Below are 21,124 nucleotides of genomic sequence, written 5' to 3' on the forward strand. Positions count from 1 at the left end.
CTTGCATAACTTTAATATTTTTAACTTTTGTCTGCCAGAATGCACGTCGGCAGTAATGACACCCGGTTACGCCAATCGGAGGTCACTAAAATCAATATTGAATCGGTGTGTAACTTTGCCAAAACAATGTCGGACTCTGTAGTTTTCTCTGGTCCCCTCCCCAATCAGACCAGGAGTGACATGTTTAGCCGCATGTTCTCCTTAAATTGCTGGCTGTCTGAGTGGTGTCCCAGAAACGATGTGGGCTTCATAGATAATTGGCAAACCTTCTGGAGGAAACCTGGTCTTGTTTGGAGAGATGGCATCCATCCCACTTTGGATGGAGCAGCTCTCATTTCTAGAAATATGGACAAATTTATTAAACCCCCCAAAATATGACTATCCAGAGTTGGGACCAGGAAGCAGAGTTGCAGTCTTACACGCCGCTCTGCAGCTTCTCTCCTCCTGCTACCCCCCAAAAACCCATCTCCATAGAGACTGTGTCAGCTCCCAAACAGACAAAAAACAAACAAAAAACCAGCAACAAACAACTTAAACATAAACAATTACAAAGAAAGAACAATACAATTTCCACATCTGAACCAAAGAGTAAAACAGTGAAATGTGGATTATTAAATATTAGGTCTCTCTCCTCCAAGTCTCTGTTAGTACATGACTTAATAATTGATCAACAAATCGATTTACTCTGCCTTACAGAAACCTGGTTGCAGCAGGATGATTATGTTAGTTTAAATGAATCAACACCCCCGAGTCATTCAGAAATCTCGAAGCACAGGCCGAGGGGGCGGTGTGGCAGCAATTTTTCACACCAGCCTATTAGTTAATGAAAGACCAAGACAGACTTTTAATTTATTTGAAAGCCTGATGCTTAACATTGTCCACCCCAGCTGTGAAACTCAGAAACCAGTCTTACTTGTTGTCATCTATCGTCCACCTGGGCCTTACACAGAGTTTCTGTCTGATTTCTCAGACTTTTTATCTGATTTAGTTCTGAGCTCAGATAAAATAATTATTGTGGGTGATTTTAACATCCATGTAGATGCTAAAAATGACAGCCTCAACATGGCATTTAATCTGTTATTAGACTCAATTGGCTTCTCTCAAAATGTACAAGAACCCACCCACCACTTTAATCACACTCTAGATCTTGTTTTAACATATGGCATAGAAACTGAACATTTAACAGTGTTTCCTGAAAACCCTCTCCTGTCTGATCATTTCCTGATAACATTTACATTTACAATAATTGATTACACAGCAGTGGAGAGTAGACTTTATCACAGTAGATGTCTTTCTGAAAGCGCTGTAACTAAGTTTAAGAATATAATCCACCCACTGTTATCATCTTCAATGCCCTGTACCAACATAGAGCAGAGCAGCTATCTGAACGCTACCCCAACAGAGGTCGATTATGTTGTTAACAATTTTACCTCCTCACTACGTACGACTCTGGATACTGTAGCTCCTGTGAAAACTAAGGTCTCTAATCAGAAGTACCTGACTCCGTGGTATAATTCTCAAACACGTACCCTAAAGCAGATGACTCGTAATCTGGAGAGGAAATGGCGTGTCACAAATTTAGTGGATCATCGTTTAGCCTGGAGAAATATTTTGTTGCTTTATAAGAAAGCCCTCCGCAAAGCCAGAACATCTTACTATTCGTCACTGATTGAAGGAAATAAGAACAACCCCAGGTTTCTCTTCAGCACTGTAGCCAGGCTGACAAACAGTCAGCGCTCTATTGAGCCAACCATCCCTTTAACGTTAACTAGTAATGACTTCATGAACTTCTTTACAAATAAAATTTTAATCATTAGAGAAAAAATTACCAATAATCCTCCCACAGATGTAATATTATCTACAGCTACTCTTAGTACCATTGATGTTAAGTTAGACTCTTTTTCTCCAATTGATCTTTCTGAGTTAACTTCAATAATTACTTCCTCCAAACCATCAACGTGTCTTTTAGACCCATTTCCTACAAAACTGCTCAAAGAAGTCCTGCCATTAATTAATTCTTCGATCTTAGATATGATCAACCTATCTCTAATAATTGGCTATGTACCACAGGCCATCAAGCTAGCTGTAGTTAAACCTTTAATCAAAAAGCATCTCTAGACACAGCTGTCTTAGCTAATTATAGGTTAATCTCCAACCTTCCTTTCATATCAAAAATCCTTGAAAGAGTAGTTGTCAAACAGCTAACTGATCATCTGCAGAGGAATGACTTATTTGAAGAGTTTCAGTCAGGTTTCAGAGCTCATCACAGCACAGAAACAGCTTTAGTGAAGGTTACAAATGATCTTCTTATGGCCTCTGTGCTTGTCCTGCTAGACCTTAGTGCAGCATTTGATACTGTCGACCATAATATCCTATTAGAGCGATTAGAACATGCTGTAGGTATTACAGGTACTGCACTGCAGTGGTTTGTATCATATCTATCTAATAGACTCCAATTTGTGCATGTAAATGGAGAGTCCTCTTCACACACTGAGGTTAATTATGGAGTTCCACAGGGTTCAGTGCTAGGACCAATTCTGTTTACATTATACATGCTTCCCTTAGGCAGCATCATTAGAAGACATAGCATACATTTTCACTGCTATGCTGATGACACCCAGCTCTATCTGTCCATGAAGCCAGATAACACACACCAATTAGTTAAACTGCAGGAATGTCTTAAAGACATAAAGACCTGGATGGCCGCTAACTTTCTGCTTCTTAATTCAGATCAAACTGAGGTTATTGTACTCGGCCCTGAAAATCTTAAAAATATGATATCTAACCAGATTCTTACCCTGGATGGCATTACCTTGGCCTCCAGTAACGCTGTGAGGAACCTTGGAGTCATTTTTGACCAGGACATGTCCTTCAACGCACATATTAAACAAATATGTAAGACTGCGTTCTTCCATTTGCGCAACATCTCTAAAATTAGAAATATCCTGTCTCAGAGTGACGCTGAAAAACTAGTTCATGCATTTATTACTTCCAGGCTGGACTACTGTAATTCATTATTATCAGGATGTCCAAAAAACTCACTGAAAAGCCTTCAGCTAATCCAAAATGCTGCAGCAAGAGTCCTGACAGGGACTAGAAAGAGAGAGCATATTTCTCCTGTTTTGGCTTCCCTTCATTGGCTTCCTGTTAAATCCAGAATTCAATTCAAAATCCTGCTCCTCACATACAAGGTCTTAAATAATCAGGCCCCATCTTATCTTAATGACCTTGTAGTACCATATCACCCTATTAGAGCACTTCGCTCTTGCATTGCAGGCTTACTTGTTGTTCCTAGAGTATTTAAAAGTAGAATGGGAGGGAGAGCCTTCAGTTTTCAGGCCCCTCTTCTGTGGAACCAGCTTCCAGTTTGGATTCGGGAGACAGACACTATCTCTACTTTCAAGATTAGGCTTCAAACTTTCCTTTTTGCTAAAGCATATAGTTAGGGCTGGACCAGATGACCCTGAATCCTCCCTTAGTTATGCTGCAATAGACGTAGGCTGCCGGGGGATTCCCATGATGCACTGAGTTTTTCCTTTCCAGTCACCTTTCTCACTCACTATGTGTTAATAGACCTCTCTGCATTGAATCATATCTGTTATTAATCTCTGTCTCTCTTCCACAGCATGTCTTTATCCTGTCTTCCTTCTCTCACCCCAACCGGTCGCAGCAGATGGCCCCGCCCCTCCCTGAGCCTGGTTCTGCCGGAGGTTTCTTCCTGTTAAAAGGGAGTTTTTCCTTCCCACTGTCGCCAAAGTGCTTGCTCATAGGGGGTCATATGATTATTGGGTTTTTCTCTGTATCATGAAGCACCTTGAGGCAACTTTTGTTGTGATTTGGCGCTATATAAATAAAATTGAATTGAATTGAATAGAATCTTGCCAGGTGCCACTAAACGCTACAAAGAAATAATTTATGCAGATACAGTATTTATGCATTTGGGGCATCAGCAACATAAACATTTATGCCATACTGAATTTATTATAAACACAGAGCGTCACCATTCACGCCTCAGTCCCTGTGGAAGTTAAAGGGCAATGTGTGAAACTGTATAGGCTAAAGCATCATCATAAACTGGCGGCGTGTCAATAATAGTGCCAAATGCTGCAGTGACTGCAGAGATATTGACTGCAGTGACTGCAGAGATATTTCATGGAGCAATGGTCCAATTAAACTTAAACAGAAGATTAGCAGTGTGACCTGTACTGGACGCTATGATGTCATTTAAAGTAGCTTAAACGCTCATTAACAGTGCATGTCGGAGTAGCCGGTGCATGTTGTTTTTTCACCAGACACATGAAATTTGGGTTCAACAGACGGATCCATAAATGTGCAGCTTTATTAGGCAGAATACTTGTTAGTGGTCCGTAACACCAAACCAGTAAGAAGTACGTAAGGAGCTTAATTAGACTTAGCATTGCAGAAAAGGCTGAACCAGTTTCAGCAACTTTTTGTAGGAAGATATGATTTTGTTTTTGTCTGATGCTGTGTGTACCAGAAGCACATGTTTTGTTTTTCCAGCCTTTCCACTATTCACACATTTCTTTTGCTTGTATTTTTTTATAGCTTCATAGAAATAAAAACTAATGGAAAGCTTTGAAACTACATTTAGACATTTCCCCCAAAATAAAAAAAAGGAAATGTAACAATTTAAATATGTTTGTTTGTTTGTTGTTGTTGTTTTTTGTAATTATACTCTGACCACCAAATCCAGCAGCACCATCAAACTTACTGGCCATGCTCATTGGCTCACAGCGTCAGTATGCAAAGGCTGCTTTCTTTCCTTCCCACCTTTACTCTGCCTGATATCATTACTGCTGTGTCCCCAGGAAAGATAATGATATGTACATCTATTCAACCTGGCTGACATGCCTCACAGGGAGCTCCCCCTCTCTGCTTCCTCAAACTCTCTCCTCTTTCTTTGTATCCCTCTCCTCCTCTCAGCAGACATGGAGCATTTGTTATTTGTCCCCTAACCTACTATGTTTCCTCTCACAATGATTTATAAATAGCGTGCTCCTTAGCATATCAAAAGACACTGAAGCAAAGAGGGAAGAGTGGCAGGAACGCAGGGAGGGAAGAGACAAAAAGATTTTAAAACAATTTATGAAGTCGAGTGTCGAACACTGTCACTCAGCCTGCTTGTGTAGGTAACATGGAAAGCTGCGCTTCGCTTTGAATCTTAATTCACAGCTTAAGTCTGTAATAGGTGCGTTTCAGTGCTGATTGATGGGCTGTTTTCTTTACAGCTGACATGTTGTGTACATTTGAGCATGCCTTGAAGTGGGCAGGAGACAGTGGTGTGGTGGCCAGCACTGTTACCTCACAGCATGGAGGTTTGAGGTGTTTCTGTGTGGACGTCGTGGGTTCTGCCGATGCAGTCCAAAGACATGCAGTTCAGGGTGTACCCTGCCTCGAGCGCTGTGACAGCTGGGATAGGCTTCAGCCTCCCCTGACCCTAAAATTGGATAAGCACAAGTGGATGGATGGAAGTGGCCACGCTTTATAACATTTATATAATAGAGACAGTGAGCGTTTCATTTCTGCATACAAGAGTTACTAGAGTCATCCTCGACTCCAGATGAAGGCTTTGGGATGTGGTTGAAAGTGTTTTGGAAGTTTTTCACGGTGAGGAAGGAGCTGTCAAGACTTTCAGGGCTTTGGATCAAAGAACGTCTTGAAGATCTACAAATAATTGACACCACAAGAGAACTAAAATCAAAAGCGCTGCAGTCCACTGACAACATTTACAAAGTGGACCTTTAAATCCAATTTTTTGTTAACCTAGCAAGTAAGACAAAATCTGTTAACTCCTGAATCCGTCTTTGTTAATATGAAATTGGATGTGTTAATAGGTGTGTTTTAATGTAGGTTTTCTTACGGGTATATGATGCTGTTTAATATAATCATTTTGAACAGCCACCGAGGCTTCTGACACTATGACTCATCATGCCTAACGATGCCTCATGGCTGTAAGCATCTTGCTGGGTGGTGTGTTTAAACAAGCGAGTACATAATAATCTCATGTTCCCTGCAGTTTACATCATATTCCTACAGCGTCTGCCTGTTTACCAACATACATCGCATAGCAATGCAAAAATTCAGATTATTAACCATTGCATGTGTCAATAACAGTGAGGCGGTTATGAAGCATAGAAAGAAGAGTTTTGCCGTTGCAAGCTGGATTCAGGAGAGACTCCAACTGTGTTATTTCACTGTTAGATGTTTATTGCAATAGTTCGCAAAAAAGGAGAAAGTAGTAGAGTAGACTTTTATCATTTATGACAAAATCAAAACGCTCCTTTTAAACCAGTAACACTGTGACTCTGTAGCACTGGTTTTCTATCACTTGCTCGAGGTACTGATCTTAAACAGAGTGCAGAAACAATAATACAGGTTTAATCAGTAACCTGCGATCTTGTAACAGATGTTAGCATTTTTAAAATCCTCCACATGCAGATGGTACAAACCTGAACCCCCCTCCAGTCAGAAGGGCTATTTGCTGACTAGTCCAATAAAACTGTAGGTATGTATGAACCAGACTGTGACCCAGTATCAGTGCACATGTGAACAAAGCTTCTGTGTCTTCATGTGGAAACTGGGGCCTGGACTGATTGTTAGCTGAGCAGCAGGCCGAGCCTATCGGGACACGGAGGTGCATCTGAGCCCAATTAACCTCTGTCTGTTTCTTTGTGTCTCTGTGGATGCGGGAGATGAGCTTTGGACTGAATCACGACTGGCTCACATGCTGAGTGCAGAACCTTGAAATGATAGCCTAAAGAAAGTGTCATTTTTTTTCCTTTTCAGTCATTTACGCTGGTTGGTTGTTACTGAGCACAGTTTCAGCAGCTCATTGCTCTGTGAAGCTCTCTGTGACACAAACAGTGGTGTACTTCATGTCACGATGCTTGTTGCTAAATGAAGGGCTATTAACACTAAAGATGTACATAGTCAGTTATTGTTGTTTGACACTCTGCTGCTGATAAAATCTTTCTAACTGCTTTTTAAATCAATCGTGATCTGAAAGTTCTCAAAATGCGTCTGAATGATTTTCATTTATAATGTATGAATCATGTAGTCTATAAACTTTATTCTGTGGCATAGAATTGCATATTGTTTTTCATCATTTCACTTCCTAGTTTGTTGTTTATAAGGACTAGAGTCCAAATATATTTCAAAGTAGATCTTTCAGCTCTGAAGGACAAAATAATCACCAGATATGATCGAGCTATATTCATTTTGCACAGAAGCCACATGCTTCAGAAGAAAGTCAACTTGAGTTGCAAATACACACGAGGTTTGTAGGATGTTCAACACAAATTGTCAACAATCCAATGGAAAAACAAATGTTAATATTGAATTAGAAATTCTAGTATTTGGTATTCGAGGTATTATAGCAACAACACTGTGCAGCACTGTCAACAGAGTCACTGACCAATGCAAGGACAACAGCACATGTATACAGAAATGAGAAAAGCAGCAACGTTCCCGTGGCTTAAATTATGAATGCTTTGACTTTGCCTTCTATCTGCTTTGACCAGGGCTACTTTAGCCAAAGACTAGACAGGCAGGAAGAGAAATGGAGGACAGTCGTGATGGAGCGACTCGTGGGCTTAAATCTGCTGTAACCCTTCTTACCCACCTCTCTGGCCTCGCTTCAAACCTCATAACAGATGTAACCAAACCTCTGAGCTATAAGAGGTATTTTGTAGCCCAAAAGAGCTGTGATGATATATATCACAGGGTGTCACTGGGTGGAGATCTGTGTTCATATGTGATGTACAAGACGTGATGTCCAGTGCAGGTCATGACCTCTATCTTTGGTACGTGGACTGTATGATGTCATATTTATTGGCTGATGGGAGTCTGCTGTACAAACACAAGGCTGTATCGCCTCATCCAGTCACATTTCCAGCTTACATCTTTTTTCTCCAGAACAGTTTTTCTTTTCTGTCACATAAACTTCAGCCTAAAATCACCCAGATAACTTTTTCATTTAATTATCAACATGTTATCCTACTGTTATTATGATGCTACTGAAATGTTTTTAGATGAAATGATAAAATAGGACATTACCTGCCATTCCAATTATAAATCTGCCTTCATAGCTAAACAGAAAAAAACAATCCTGTTTCTTAAACTCTGTAATGGATACAACAGGATCTATAAATAAGCTCACCAGCTGCAGGAGTTTTTATTTTGGGTTTTCATTTTTGGCAACTCGAAATAAAGCCTTCAGTTGGGCGAGCCGGGCATTCCCAGTGGCTGTATACAGTTTGTCCTCTATGATATTTATTATTATAATATTATATTTTATATATACAGTACAGATTGTGTTTTGGTTTTTTTTACTCATGCTTTAGGACTTTAGCTCAGTTTAGGAATAGGAATGTTTAGTAAAGGATGTTTTTTCTTTCCCTGTTTTTGCCACATGCTGAATCTTTTCAGAAACTTGCAGAGTACAAATGATTCATCTTAAAAGCTTTCAGAATTTTCTGTAAAAAAGAAAAAAGAGGTGGATGTTACCATCTTCATCCACCAGGTCACTGGCACCCTGTCTGGTTCCTCACCACCTTCACCACCAACCCCACACTCCCCACACATCAGCAAAGGTGCATTTTAACTTTGGGTAGCAGCATTGTGACATGTTTAGCCTCGGATCAAACCGCGCTCAGTAATGGCCAATAATCAGAGGTGACTACTGAGGCATCAGTGTGAACATGCTCCTGTGATTAGTGCTGATTTTGAAGTGAGTATAAAGGCCCCTCCATTCTCATGACTCCCCATCCTGCTCTTTAACTTTCCAGCTTTTCAAATAGAGACTGATTTACATTTTCCGCAGCATGTGCTGAACGCTCTGGAAAGAAATCCAGCAGCACTAAGTGGTTGTGATATGTCAGGAAACAAATGCCTGACATGTCCATCATGCAGCTGGAAAAACTCATCAGATAAGTATTCTGGTTAGTGATCTTAATCATTTTTAAATATTATTAATAATATGTTTTAAAAAACAACCTGCAGATTTTTAGCTTTTCCTCATGTGTAAACTCGTTTTCTGCCGTTTATATTGTTTTATCCCTTTGTTACTATTTCTCCTGACGTACACGTTTCCGTTGGGAAATCACGGCACTAAAGCCTGAAATGTCTGAAATTCCATAGTTATGCTATTTGCACTATTAAAATTAAATAAAATATATATGAAGAAACCCAAAAGAATAATAGCTGCAAAAAAATGAAAGCTTTTATTACTAATGTTTTTATTATTGTTTTGTTAAGATTTCCATATTTGAAGGAATGGTTGAGGCTCTTTTCATTTGTTAACAAGTAAAACATTTCATGTTTTTTTCTTTTAAACATACATCTGTAAAAATGAGTAAGGATCAGGCGATGACCCAAAAAACAAGATATGTAATAGATAAAAACACGTTACAGATGGAAACATTCAAAGACTTGTTTATTTTACAATCATTTCATTGCTTTAGTTTAATATAGTCTAAATTAAGGATATGGATAAGAATGCACATGCATAAAAATCACAACATGTATCTGATACAGTGATGTTCATGTTAATGCATCACTAATTATATGTCATTTTAATTGTAACAAAATATGTAATTATATATGGGTAGGGTGGCTGTAGCTCAGGTGGCAGAGCAGGTCAGCCACTAACCAGAAGATCGGTGGTTCGATCCCAGGCTGCCTCCTAGCGTATGCCAAATATCCTTTGGCAAGATACAAACCCTGTGTTTGCCTACTGGTGGTGGTCGGTAGCGCCAGTGTCCGGCAGCTGTGGCTACAATGTAGCTTGCCGTCACCAGTGTGTGAATGGGTGGATGACTGAATGTAGTGTAAAGCGCTTTGGGGTCCTTAGGGACTGAGTAAAGCGCTATACAAATGCAGGCCATTTACCATATATGGTCTGTTCTGCATAAAGGCCTTTTTTCAGTAATTTAATCTCATTTTAAACATAGTTTTGCGATATTACTTACAAAAATAAATCAAATGCAGACCTTTATTTCTAATGTGCTGATGCTTTACTTCTCACTTGCTTTTGTTCCTTTTCACCAGTTTCTGACATTTTTCTCATTGCTGAAGACCATAGAACAGCTTATGAACACCCAAAACACTACAAATAATCAGAAAAAACTGCAACTCACCGAAAACTTTTATTTTTGTGTGTGAAAATGAATTTTTGGTGGATCACCAAAGTAAAAAAAGGGTTCCTGTGTAATCCAGTGAACTTTGTATCTTCTACTGGTTTGGTACCACATGTTTCCAGTTACACTGAATATCTTTTTATATATCTTACTGATGTTGTATATCAAAGGAAAAACTCTTCAGATGCTCTACATTCTGTATTATTAGCAAAAGAAAAAGAAAGTAATGCACAGTAGTAAGATTTAAAAATGAGAAAGTACACAACACAGCAGAGGAAACACGTGGTCTACCAATGCTGAAAATTCACATACTGTAGAATAAAAACTGTCCTAACAGTGCAATCGCTGAATATCATCCTGATCAAGCTTTATCAACTAATCACAGACCAACTATTAACCTGCCTGATTATCAAAAGTTCATGAAAGAATAGCTGTCAAACAGTTTACTGATCATTTGATGAGAAACGATTTTGTAAAGTGTATCTGTCAAGACATAGAGTACATCATAGTACTTTGATAGTACTTTGATAGTACTCACTGCATTCCATAGTACAGTTGTACTTTCTGCAAACAATTTCCCACGTGTGGGACTAATAAAGGCTTATCTTAGTACAGAGGCAGCACTTCTGGATGATGCTCTTCTGGCCTCTGACAGTGGACTGTTACACCTGCTAACCACTATACTTTACTACAGAGGTCAGAACATACTGTGGGTGTTAAAGTAACCATGTTGGAGTCATATTTGTCTGCCAGAGTCCAATTTGTGCTCGTAAACAGGGAGTGCTCTCGAAACACAAACATTAGTCCCTGAGTTGGTTCTGTGATGGGACCAGAACTTTTTAAAGTAAACCTTCCTTTAGGCAATGTTATTAGAAAACACTGCATACGTGTGCATTGCCGTGTAGATATTACAGCTTTATTTATCCACGAAGACAGATGATAGAGTCATGTTGTGAACACATAAAGGCCTGGATGACCTGTCACAGTATTACTGTGTTTGGTCCTAAAATAATCTTTGACACATGATGTCTAACAAGATTCTTTAGACAGTGTTGGTTTGGTCTTCAGTAACACTGTGAGGACTCTTGGAGCATTTTTGATCAAGATATGTCCTTCAAAGCACACATTAAAGAAATATGCAGGACTGCAGACACGTTCTCTACTTTTAAGATTAGATGTAAAAGTTTTCTTTTTGATAAAACGTATATTCAAGGCTGGATCAGATGACCCTGAATCCTGCTTTAGTTTTGGTACAATGAGACTAGAACATGCGATAATGTTTCTTCTTCATCCATCTCTTTTCACTCTGTGTGTTTATACACCACTACTGTATTTAATCATTAGCAAATGTCAAACTCTCTCTCTCTCCTACAGTTTGTCTCTCCCTCCTTTAGCCCCAGTGGGTTGTGGAGGATGGCCCCTCCCTCTGTGAGCCTGGTTCTGTCCTCCTGTTAAAAGGGAGTTTTTCCTTGCCACTGTTGCCAAGCGCTTGCTCGTATAGGGGTCATGTGATTGTTGGGGTTTGTTTGCTTTTTCTATTGTAGACCTTTACAATACAAAGCACCTTGAGGTGACTGTGAATTATGAATTTGCACTATATAAATATAAATGAAATGCTGTGAAACTCTCATGAGTCTAGTATGAGACAAAAGAGAGGAAATGTACTTTTTTCTCATATTAGATCTGCATCAAAATGAATTTTATGGCACACTAATCAGAGCGTGTGCCATCATTAATGCTCATTATTTCAATAAGGGAAAGTGAGCAGGCCTTACCTGAGCAGCATTACTGGACTGCTTCATGACTGGGGTGCAGTTACCTTTACGTCCAGATGAGGGCGACACATCAAAAAGTAAAAAAAAAATAAGACCTGCAGCAGAGGAAAGCAGCAGCAGCAGTGGCTGTGAGAGACAAAAACAATAGCACATGTGAATCCTTTAAAAGACATATTAGGACGCTTTATGTTAATTCCTGAAATGGGATTAGAGCACAGCGGAGTCAGGGCTTCTCTGGTGTTTGGACACAGGAAGCAGCGTTTCGGCCCACATGGCCAGACTACCAACCGACAGCTGAGACGGAAGCAGGGGGTTTGCCAACTGTCTGGCTCATTTTCTAGTAGGCCTGCTTCCCTCAGGCCACTCACAGCCAGTGTAGGAACATGTCCAACACTGTCAAATATCAGCACACTCATACACACAGAGTAATGCGCACACACTGATGAGGGGTGCTTAATTTGCCTTTTGGGGATGCTTGTAAAAACTCCATCTTATATAGATTATTGTGGTTTATGTTGTTTGTTTGTTTTGTGTTTGCTCCGTATAAAAATGAGAAATGATGACTTCCGTTTGATCTATCAAAGGACTGAGACGGCTCAGCCATTACAGTTACCTCACTTTGCCTAATCTCTTTACCAGTAAGTGTTGTTCATCATCATATCTCTGTCAAGCATGAAATGGATGCAGTATTTTTTAAAATGCTTAAGAAAAATATGGATTACAAAATTAGATCGCCTTTTACCTTGCAACGTGTCAGGGTTAGAGTCTGGACAACAACCATGCTATTTTAAGGAAACTGCAATGCAGAAATACACGGGGGAAACTTTATGTAAAAAGATAACAGCTTCTAATTTCTGAAAATATGCTTACTTGACATGTTTAGGATGAAAGCCTGACCCTACACCGGTCGTCTTAGACCTGGTCGATGTTAAGAAGTTGACATACAGGTCGAACAAAAAATGATCTTTATATTTAATCAAAAAAAATCTCATACATATACAGTGGGGGTTAGTATATAACCTGCTGAGGCCTGTGTTCTCAGAATCTTTAACCCAAATCTACTGGGATATGTGATTACTGGCTTATTATATTATTATATATTATCTATATAATATTTTAATTTTTTCTAATTCTTCTTTGACAAAGCCTGACACAGTGACCCAGCATCTCTTTGGTGTTTGAAATATGATGCAATGATTTTGTTCTTGGCTTTGCTGTAGCGATTATTAATTATCCCAAATGCACGCAGGCTCATCCACCCAGTCAGTGTGGAGAGGATGAATGTAAGAGCTGGGCATTTCCAGCCATTGCAGATGTGACATTATAAAATGCACTTCAGTGCAAAATGACACAAACAAAGCAACAAAATAATACTAGAGTTGTTCAGTGTTATGGTGCTGTACAGTCAGACAGGAAGGAAATCTCTGTACCTGCCTGTGTGCATGGATGTGATAGTATAATGACTGCATGTTGAATTTACTGCTTCATCATCATCAACCTTAAATGTAAACTGTTGTTAGCCTCTGCTGCCGTGCAGACGGGCTCACATCCAGACTTCCCGGCTTCCCTTTCTTCGGCCTGCTTTTATTTGTGCGTCACCTGGCCTCGCCACCTGTTGCAAGAGGAAACCAGAGGTGAGGCTTCCGGTGAGCCCAAACGCTGTCAGGTTTCAGGTTGGACTCCCCCTCCAGTGTCAGCTGAGGAGCCAGGACTCATGATAAGATAGATAGAAGAATAATAATAGCAAGAATGTATAAAAATGTATCTGTATAAGGAGGGGGCTAACTTACCTCCTCTTGTGTCCTCCTCTAATCTGCTTCATCGAGCTCCTTCTTCCATGTTCTCCCACAAACATGCACAATAAACTTGAGCTCCTGACTGACTGATTCTCCATCACCATCTCCGTTTTTGTCTCTCTTCCAGCCCGCCTGACTGCAGCGCTCCTGAATAATAACCCCATCTCCCTCTCTCGCTCGCTTTCTCTCCCTCCTGTTTAAAATGCTGCTCACAGGCGCGCTCCCGTGCCGGGTTTTAAGCACACACACATCCCCCTCTCTCTCTCTCTCTCTCTCCACACGGACCTCGGGGACGCGCTCGGTCCGTGTTGCGCAGGTCCGGCCCGCTGTGACTCTTTCGCAGTGCTGCTTTTATTTTCTTAACGGCGCCAAGTCCACCCGCATGCGCGCACACTCCCTTCCTCCGTCTCCATCAGCGCTTTGATCTTGACCCCCCCCCTCCCACCCCACGAGCTCACACAGGGTAGGAAATAAAAACAGGTGAAGCCTCCTTTTATTACATTTAAGAATAGAAAAATAATAAAACAAAAAATCTGAATCTGCTCGTAAATATTGAGCAAATGCAGCTGTTGCAGTGTTCGCTCACCCTAATGGATCTGGTTCAAGGTCTGGAGTATCTTTTTTCTCTTTTCGGTCTATGTGAGCGAGCCCCCCTCCTCCTCCTCCTCCCTCCCTCCCTCCCTCCCTCTCTCTCTCTCTCCCTCTCCCTCCTCCCTCCCTCTCCATCTCTGCATTCTCCTCTTTTTAGTCGTGTGGGAAGCTCCGTGAATGCGGCTGCAGAAGGAGCCAGCATACTTATGCGCCTGACACGGATACTGTTCTGTCTTTACAGGAGGGAGAGAAACACAAGCTTGCTTTTCTCCGGTGTGACACCCCTCCCCCCCCCCTCTGCCATTTATTCCACCTGGATATTTTTTGTGTTTTTCCCAAAGAGAGGATTACTTAAAAAATTATCAAGTCCATTTTGATTCTTTTTTTCTCCCTTCCCTTCTTTGGACCTATGAAAGAGCGAATGTGCGGACTTTCGAGCGCCTCACTTGCACCACAGCGGACTAAAGGCTGAATAACTGCATTATTCATTTTTACGCACCGGTTTCTCTTGTCCTCACTCGTCTCTCTGGTTTCTCTCCGTTTTTCTTTCTTCCTCCTTTTGTTCTCGGAAAGGAGCTTCAATATTCTTCTTCTTTATTACAGGGGGAAAGAAACAAACAAAAAAGCATAAGAACTGATTCCCTCCCACTTGGATGAGACTGAAATAATCTCTTCTCCATTCGACTGCAAACAAAGTGAAGAGAACCACCAACAGTTTTTTGGGGGGTGGAGGGATTAGCGCTGCACGGATGGAGAATAACCTCGTGACAAAAGCAACCTGATGGGGGCATTTTGGCCGCTTCTGCCCTCTGGAGCTTTATCCCCGTGCGCAACTTCGCTGGAAACGAACCAGTATTTATTCATTGGCCCTTCGGAGGGTTGCTCAGCCGAGCTGTAGCCAGACGCACAGTGCTGGCCATCATCATCATCATCCCCTCTCCCTCCCCATTTTCTACTCATTGCTACTCCTCTTTCTCTCGATCAGTTCCCCGCCTTTAAATAAAAACTCCAAGAATGATGGACTTATTCCACCGTACTGGTGTCCGCCTTGCGCCCCTTTTCACGCCTTGGAGTCGCCGGACGCGCCGTGAAGATCTCTGAAAGCTATCTGCCTCCCCCCACCCCCCACCCCCTCTTTCTATTTCCCCTCTTTCTACCTTCTTCTACCTTTCCCCCACTCCCTCTCTATCTCCCCTGCACCCAAATGAACGTTTTCCCATGGAGGTAGTACGGCCACTTTGGGGACCGAACGAGCAGCGGGGAGATTTTTCCAAGCAAGAGGAGCCCGTCAGTAAGAGGCGCATCGGGTGAAATCGGACCTCCCTCCTTCTTCGCCTCTCCTCCTCTCCCTCCTCTGTTTCTCCATCTCCGCCTCGCACCTCCACCTCTCCGGTTTGCTCGGCTCCCTACATGGGGCTATAGAGGACTGGGGGGAGACCTTGTTGCGCCCCTATAACTGTCGGCTTCTGCTGGGCAGACTGTTTGCACGGCTCCATCCATGTCTCACCAATGCTGCCCCGTGTCTCCAGAGGGAGCCGCATTCATCACCACCACAGCTTTGGGTAAGTCCAATTTATTTAAATTCAGTCCCATAAAAAAGATCTCTCAGATTTCGTCATGTGGAATTTCTTCTTGTGTCACAGCTGCTATAAATGGGTGCAGCTTAAACCCCTCTCAGTGTGTCAGTAATGGGCACAGTCCCAATTCTTTTTCTTCTCTTTGCTGTGTGCTATTCGCTGGTATTGGAGGTGCTGGCTCCAAATTAGACCTCCCCTAGAAAAGGGAACTGCAGCCATTTGACTTTGATTATGTTGAATCTGAGAGGCACAAAACAGAGTTGTGCTGATGTCTGCGTCTTGCTTTGGGTGTCAGAATAAGATGCATAGACGTGCAGTATTTCAGGGGTTTGGGTAAGTCCAGAGCATGTGCTACTTTTTCCTGCAGTACTGAATAACCTCCATCCAACATTTCAGGCTATCCAGGATTTGGAGGCATGACTGTGTGTCAGTAACAGAGATACGCAGTTCATAGATTCTGATGAAATAGTGGGATCATTGCAAATGTGCATTATTAGCATCGTGGCTAGAATTTATTTCATACAGTGAGAGTAATGTTTTCTTTTTTGTACTTTAAATATAAATCGAGTTAAATATTAAAATTGCAATGCAGTCAATCTCAAATATGAATTTTGATGGTGTGTGTGTGTGTGTGTGTGTGTGTGTGTGTGTGTGTGTGCGTGTGCATATCTGGTTTTGTGTGCATGTATGTACGCCTGCGTGTGTGGATGTTTGTGCATGCGCCTGTCTCTCTTTTCTTTTTCTTTCCAAAGGTTACTAAATGGTTTTCTGGGGGAGGATTTCTAACCGGCGAAATGCTGCTCGTACTCCTGCTGGCAGCCTTTTCTTCTTCTATCTCCGGCTCTCTCGCCTCCTCCCTCTCCTCCCCCTCAATGTCGAACGGACCCCCGATGGCAGACCCGTCCGCCCCGGACTTGCTGGCCGAGACCTGCGTCGCCTGCTCCTGCATGTCGGTGGAAAACGTGCTGTACGTCAACTGCGAGGAGATCACCGTCTATCGACCCACACAGCTCATCCCTCCGGCCTCGTCCCTCTACCACCTTAACTTCCAGAACAACTTTCTGATCATACTCTACCCAAACTCTTTCCTCAACTTCACCCACGCTGTCTCGCTGCACCTGGGGAACAATAAACTGCAGAACATTGAAGGTGGGGCCTTCATGGGGATGAGTGCGTTGAAACAGCTGCATCTGAACAGCAACGAGTTAAAGGTGCTGCGTGCGGACACTTTCTTAGGCATAGAAAACTTGGAATACCTTCAGGCTGACTACAACTTAATACAATACATTGAGAAGGGAGCCTTTAACAAACTGCACAAACTCAAAGTGCTGATCCTGAATGACAACCTCATACAGGCACTCCCCGACAACATATTTCGCTTTGCCTCACTCACACATCTGGATATAAGGGGCAACAGGATCCAGAAACTTCCCTATTTGGGTGTTCTGGAGCACATTGGACGCATTGTAGAGCTGCAGCTGGACGACAACCCCTGGAACTGTACCTGTGACCTAGCACCTCTCAAAGCGTGGCTTGAAAACATGCCCTATAATATTTTTATTGGCGAGGCCATATGTGAAACGCCAAGTGACTTGTACGGGAGGCTCCTGAAAGAAACCAACAAACAGGAGCTTTGTCCCATGGGAACAGGAAGTGAATTTGATGTTAGGATGCCACCTGCACAGCCCTCCAAAACGCCCCCAAGTACTGTGGCTCCCATAGCCACGAAAACGCCAAAAACCACAGACTCATCAAAGTTTTATGGCAATGGGATTGTGGCTGGAAGGAATAACCAGATTGTTTCCTTTCAGTTGTGTCCACAGCCCTGCAGCTGCAAAGCCCACCCTTCTGACTTTGGCATTAGCGTCAGCTGTCAGGAGAGGAATATTAAAAATCTAGCTGATCTCGTTCCCAAACCCCCAAATGCCAAGAAGCTTCACCTGAGTGGGAATTACATCCGTGACATCAATCCGAGTGATTTCCAAGGTTTTGAGGGCTTAGATCTGCTGCATCTTGGCAGCAATCAGATTGTCACAGTCCAGAAAGGTGTGTTTGCTAACCTCACTAACCTGAGGAGACTGTACTTAAACGGAAACATGCTTGAACAGTTGCACCCAGAGATGTTTTTGGGCCTCACAAACCTGCAGTACTTATATTTGGAATACAATGCCATAAAGGAAATCTTAGCAGGTACGTTTGATTCCATGCCAAACCTTCAACTCCTGTATCTCAACAACAACGTTCTGCGGAGTCTTCCTGCTTATGTGTTTGCGGGGATCCCATTAGCCAGACTCAATCTGAAAAACAACCACTTCATGACCCTGCCAGTGAGCGGTGTCTTGGACCAGCTGAGGTCACTGACCCAAATAGACCTGGAAGGGAACCCGTGGGAGTGCTCGTGCGATCTGGTTGCCCTCAAACTCTGGCTGCAGAAGCTGAGTGATGGAGTGGCTGCCAAAGAGGTGAAATGTGCCTCCCCTGTGCAGTTCGCCAACATTGAACTGCGCCTCTTAAAAAATGAGATCCTGTGTCCTCGGATGGCGAGGCCGCCCTTTATTCAGACTGGCGCCACCCCTGTTTTGACATCAGTGTCGCCTGCTGGAGTTGGCAAAGCACCACCGGGAGGGCCCGTGCCTCTTTCAATTATGATCCTTAGCATCCTCGTAGTGCTGATCCTGACTGTGTTTGTGGCCTTTTGCCTTTTAGTCTTTGTCCTGAGGCGGAATAAAAAACCGGTGGGCAGGCAGGAGGGGCTGGGGAACCAGGAGTGCGGCTCAATGTCTTTGCAGCTTCGCCGCCACAGCCACAAATCCGGCAAAAAAGGTTCTATCCCCGGCGATGACTTGGGAGGCGAGACCTTCATCCCTCAGACTATCGAGCACATCGGCAAGAGCCACACCTGTGGGATCGGTCGCTCCTCAGACTTGGATGCCGGCTTCAAATTTGCAGACTCGCAGAGGCAGAAGATCATCCTGCGGAACAGCGCAGACAAGGAGAAAGACATGCTTTCCACTCTGGAGCGCAACAAACGCCTCAGCACCATTGACGAACTCGAGGAGTTTCTCCCCAACCGAGAGCCAAGCATGTTCATCCACAACTTCCTGGACAGCAAAAGAGATTTCAACAGTATAGGGATGGGCGGATATGAAATCCGCTACCCAGAGAAAACGCTGGATAAAAAGATGAAGAAGTCGTCGCTGATAGGCGGGAACCACAGTAAGATCGTAGTGGAGCAGAGGAAAAGTGAGTATTACGAGCTGAAAGCCAAGCTCCAAGGAACACCTGATTACCTGCAGGTGCTCGAGGAGCAGACTGCACTGAGTAAAATGTAGGGACTGTTGTGTTTGATCTGTGCATTGATTACACACACTTCTACAGTATGAAGTCAGCAACATGCAGGCAGACAGACAGCCGAACACATTTCTCTGGCTCTTTGTCCTCTCGAGACACACACACGTCATTCAAACCTTCAGATCTCTCACCCTCTGCCTTCATTTCCCTCTCTGCAGCCACACACACACACACACACACACACACACACACACACACACACACACACACATACACATACACCTACACACATACACGCACACACACACACAGACACACACACACACAAAGCAAAAAAAGTGCCTTCTGGAAATCCTTAATGACCACTGCAGAGATGGACAAAATGGCTCCACACTACAAGGCTATTAGTAGAATAAGCGTGGATGTATTTCACAGTAAAAGACCTTCTGGATTATCAGCCACTCACACGTACGAATCCTGCAAACTTACCATAGGACACCCTTAAAAAAGCAACCAGACATAGTATCTTTTGCTGCTACTGAAATGGGTACTTATCTTCTTCGTATTTTTTTGTTGTTCTTGTTGTTGTTCTTTTTCTTTTACTGTATTTTTTTCCAACCAAATCAAAGGGTCTTGAAACAGTGCTTGAGAATATACCTCGCTGGCTTCAGCCCGTTTTTTAAAAAAAGAAAAAGAGGGAGCGCTGGTTGTTCTTTTTGCTCTGGAACGAATCATGTCTCCTTCTACTGGGATGAGATTAACAGAATCAGTGACTCAATGGATGCTACTTTGCTTTATTCTATTTTATTTTGTTTTTATTTGACCTTTTTTGTGTTGCTGGGATATCTATTTGATCTTGTGGATGCTCTCCGGAGTTGGCTGCAGACTCTCTGCCATCTTGTGTGGATTACACAGCAGTAGCAGTACACCTGCTCTTTGCCGGGAGGCTAAACAGCTCCCGTTTTCCATTCGTGGGAATTGGAGGCACCGCAAAACTCTTTTGGGGGAATGATTTCATGACTTGTTTTCTTTGTGTAAAGAGCCATGTTAAATATAGTGTCTTCTGAATGGAGTTGTGTTTCTCTTTAAAAATTCCTACTTACAGTAACTGTATGTTTTGGGTGAAATCTAATGGCACATACACTGTCAGAGGACGTTTCTGAAAAATGAAAAGAAAAAACAAAACAAAACCCAATGATTAAAAAAAGGAAAAAAAGAAAAAAAAAGAAATTACAAAGCTGCTTGCCATGTAAGCGTAACCTGGAATTTATTTTGTAAGTCTTACATTATTTGTATCTGTGGGACTGGTTTGTAAATTACAAAGAAAGACACACACACACTCATACTGTACGACGGAGCATCATCAACATCAAGAGACTTCATTGCCAGATTGTCCAACAAACCGCTAATATAATTCAATCGGTGACCCGCCTCCCTGTCAGCTCTCAATTCGTAGAAAAAGAATGAAAATTTAACAACATAGTTAATTTATTTTTCTATGCAGGGTTATTTAAAGAGTTATTGGTATTATTTAAGAAGAATAATACGCAAAGAGTGGAAAGGACTTGATAGTGTGCTGCATCTGAGCTAATTCAGTCGATTCAAGGGTTTCTGTTTCTCTCGGTCTGCTGAGGAGCGCCTGCTGGATGAAAGGTTGTGAAATGTGATCTGTGATGTTTCCTTTTTCTTGTGTCGCACGATGAGCAAGAGGCCTGATAGAGTCTGTGACGTTTCCAGCAGTTTCCTTATTCTTATATCTCCCACAGTATCTTGTAAAAGGTTTCTTATTAACATTATGCAACCAAAATAAATGTGCATTAAACTCGATATGCTTCTGGAATTGTTGGACCTGGGAGGAAAAAGGGAGGGAAAGCGAGGGCAAACCGATCGAGGCTCTAAATTGTCGGATCTGGGCCGAACCGTATCGGAAAAACAAC

The 21,124-nt window shown here is 42.4% G+C and overlaps 1 protein-coding gene across 1 annotated transcript; it reads left to right on the top strand.

Moving 5' to 3' along the window:
• Positions 1–16,690: 16,690 nt before the first annotated feature.
• slitrk4 (SLIT and NTRK-like family, member 4) lies at positions 16,691–19,228 on the top strand. Its single transcript, XM_085367941.1, has one exon. It carries the CDS (start codon positions 16,691–16,693, stop codon positions 19,226–19,228), a length of 2,538 nt encoding a protein of 845 aa, XP_085224067.1.
• The last annotated feature ends 1,896 nt before the right edge of the window (positions 19,229–21,124 follow it).

This window comes from Diplotaxodon limnothrissa, linkage group LG2 (genome assembly GCF_057381915.1).
Source record: "Diplotaxodon limnothrissa isolate DT_005_m linkage group LG2, D_limnothrissa_male_GT1.1, whole genome shotgun sequence".
Classification (NCBI taxonomy): domain Eukaryota; kingdom Metazoa; phylum Chordata; class Actinopteri; order Cichliformes; family Cichlidae; genus Diplotaxodon; species Diplotaxodon limnothrissa.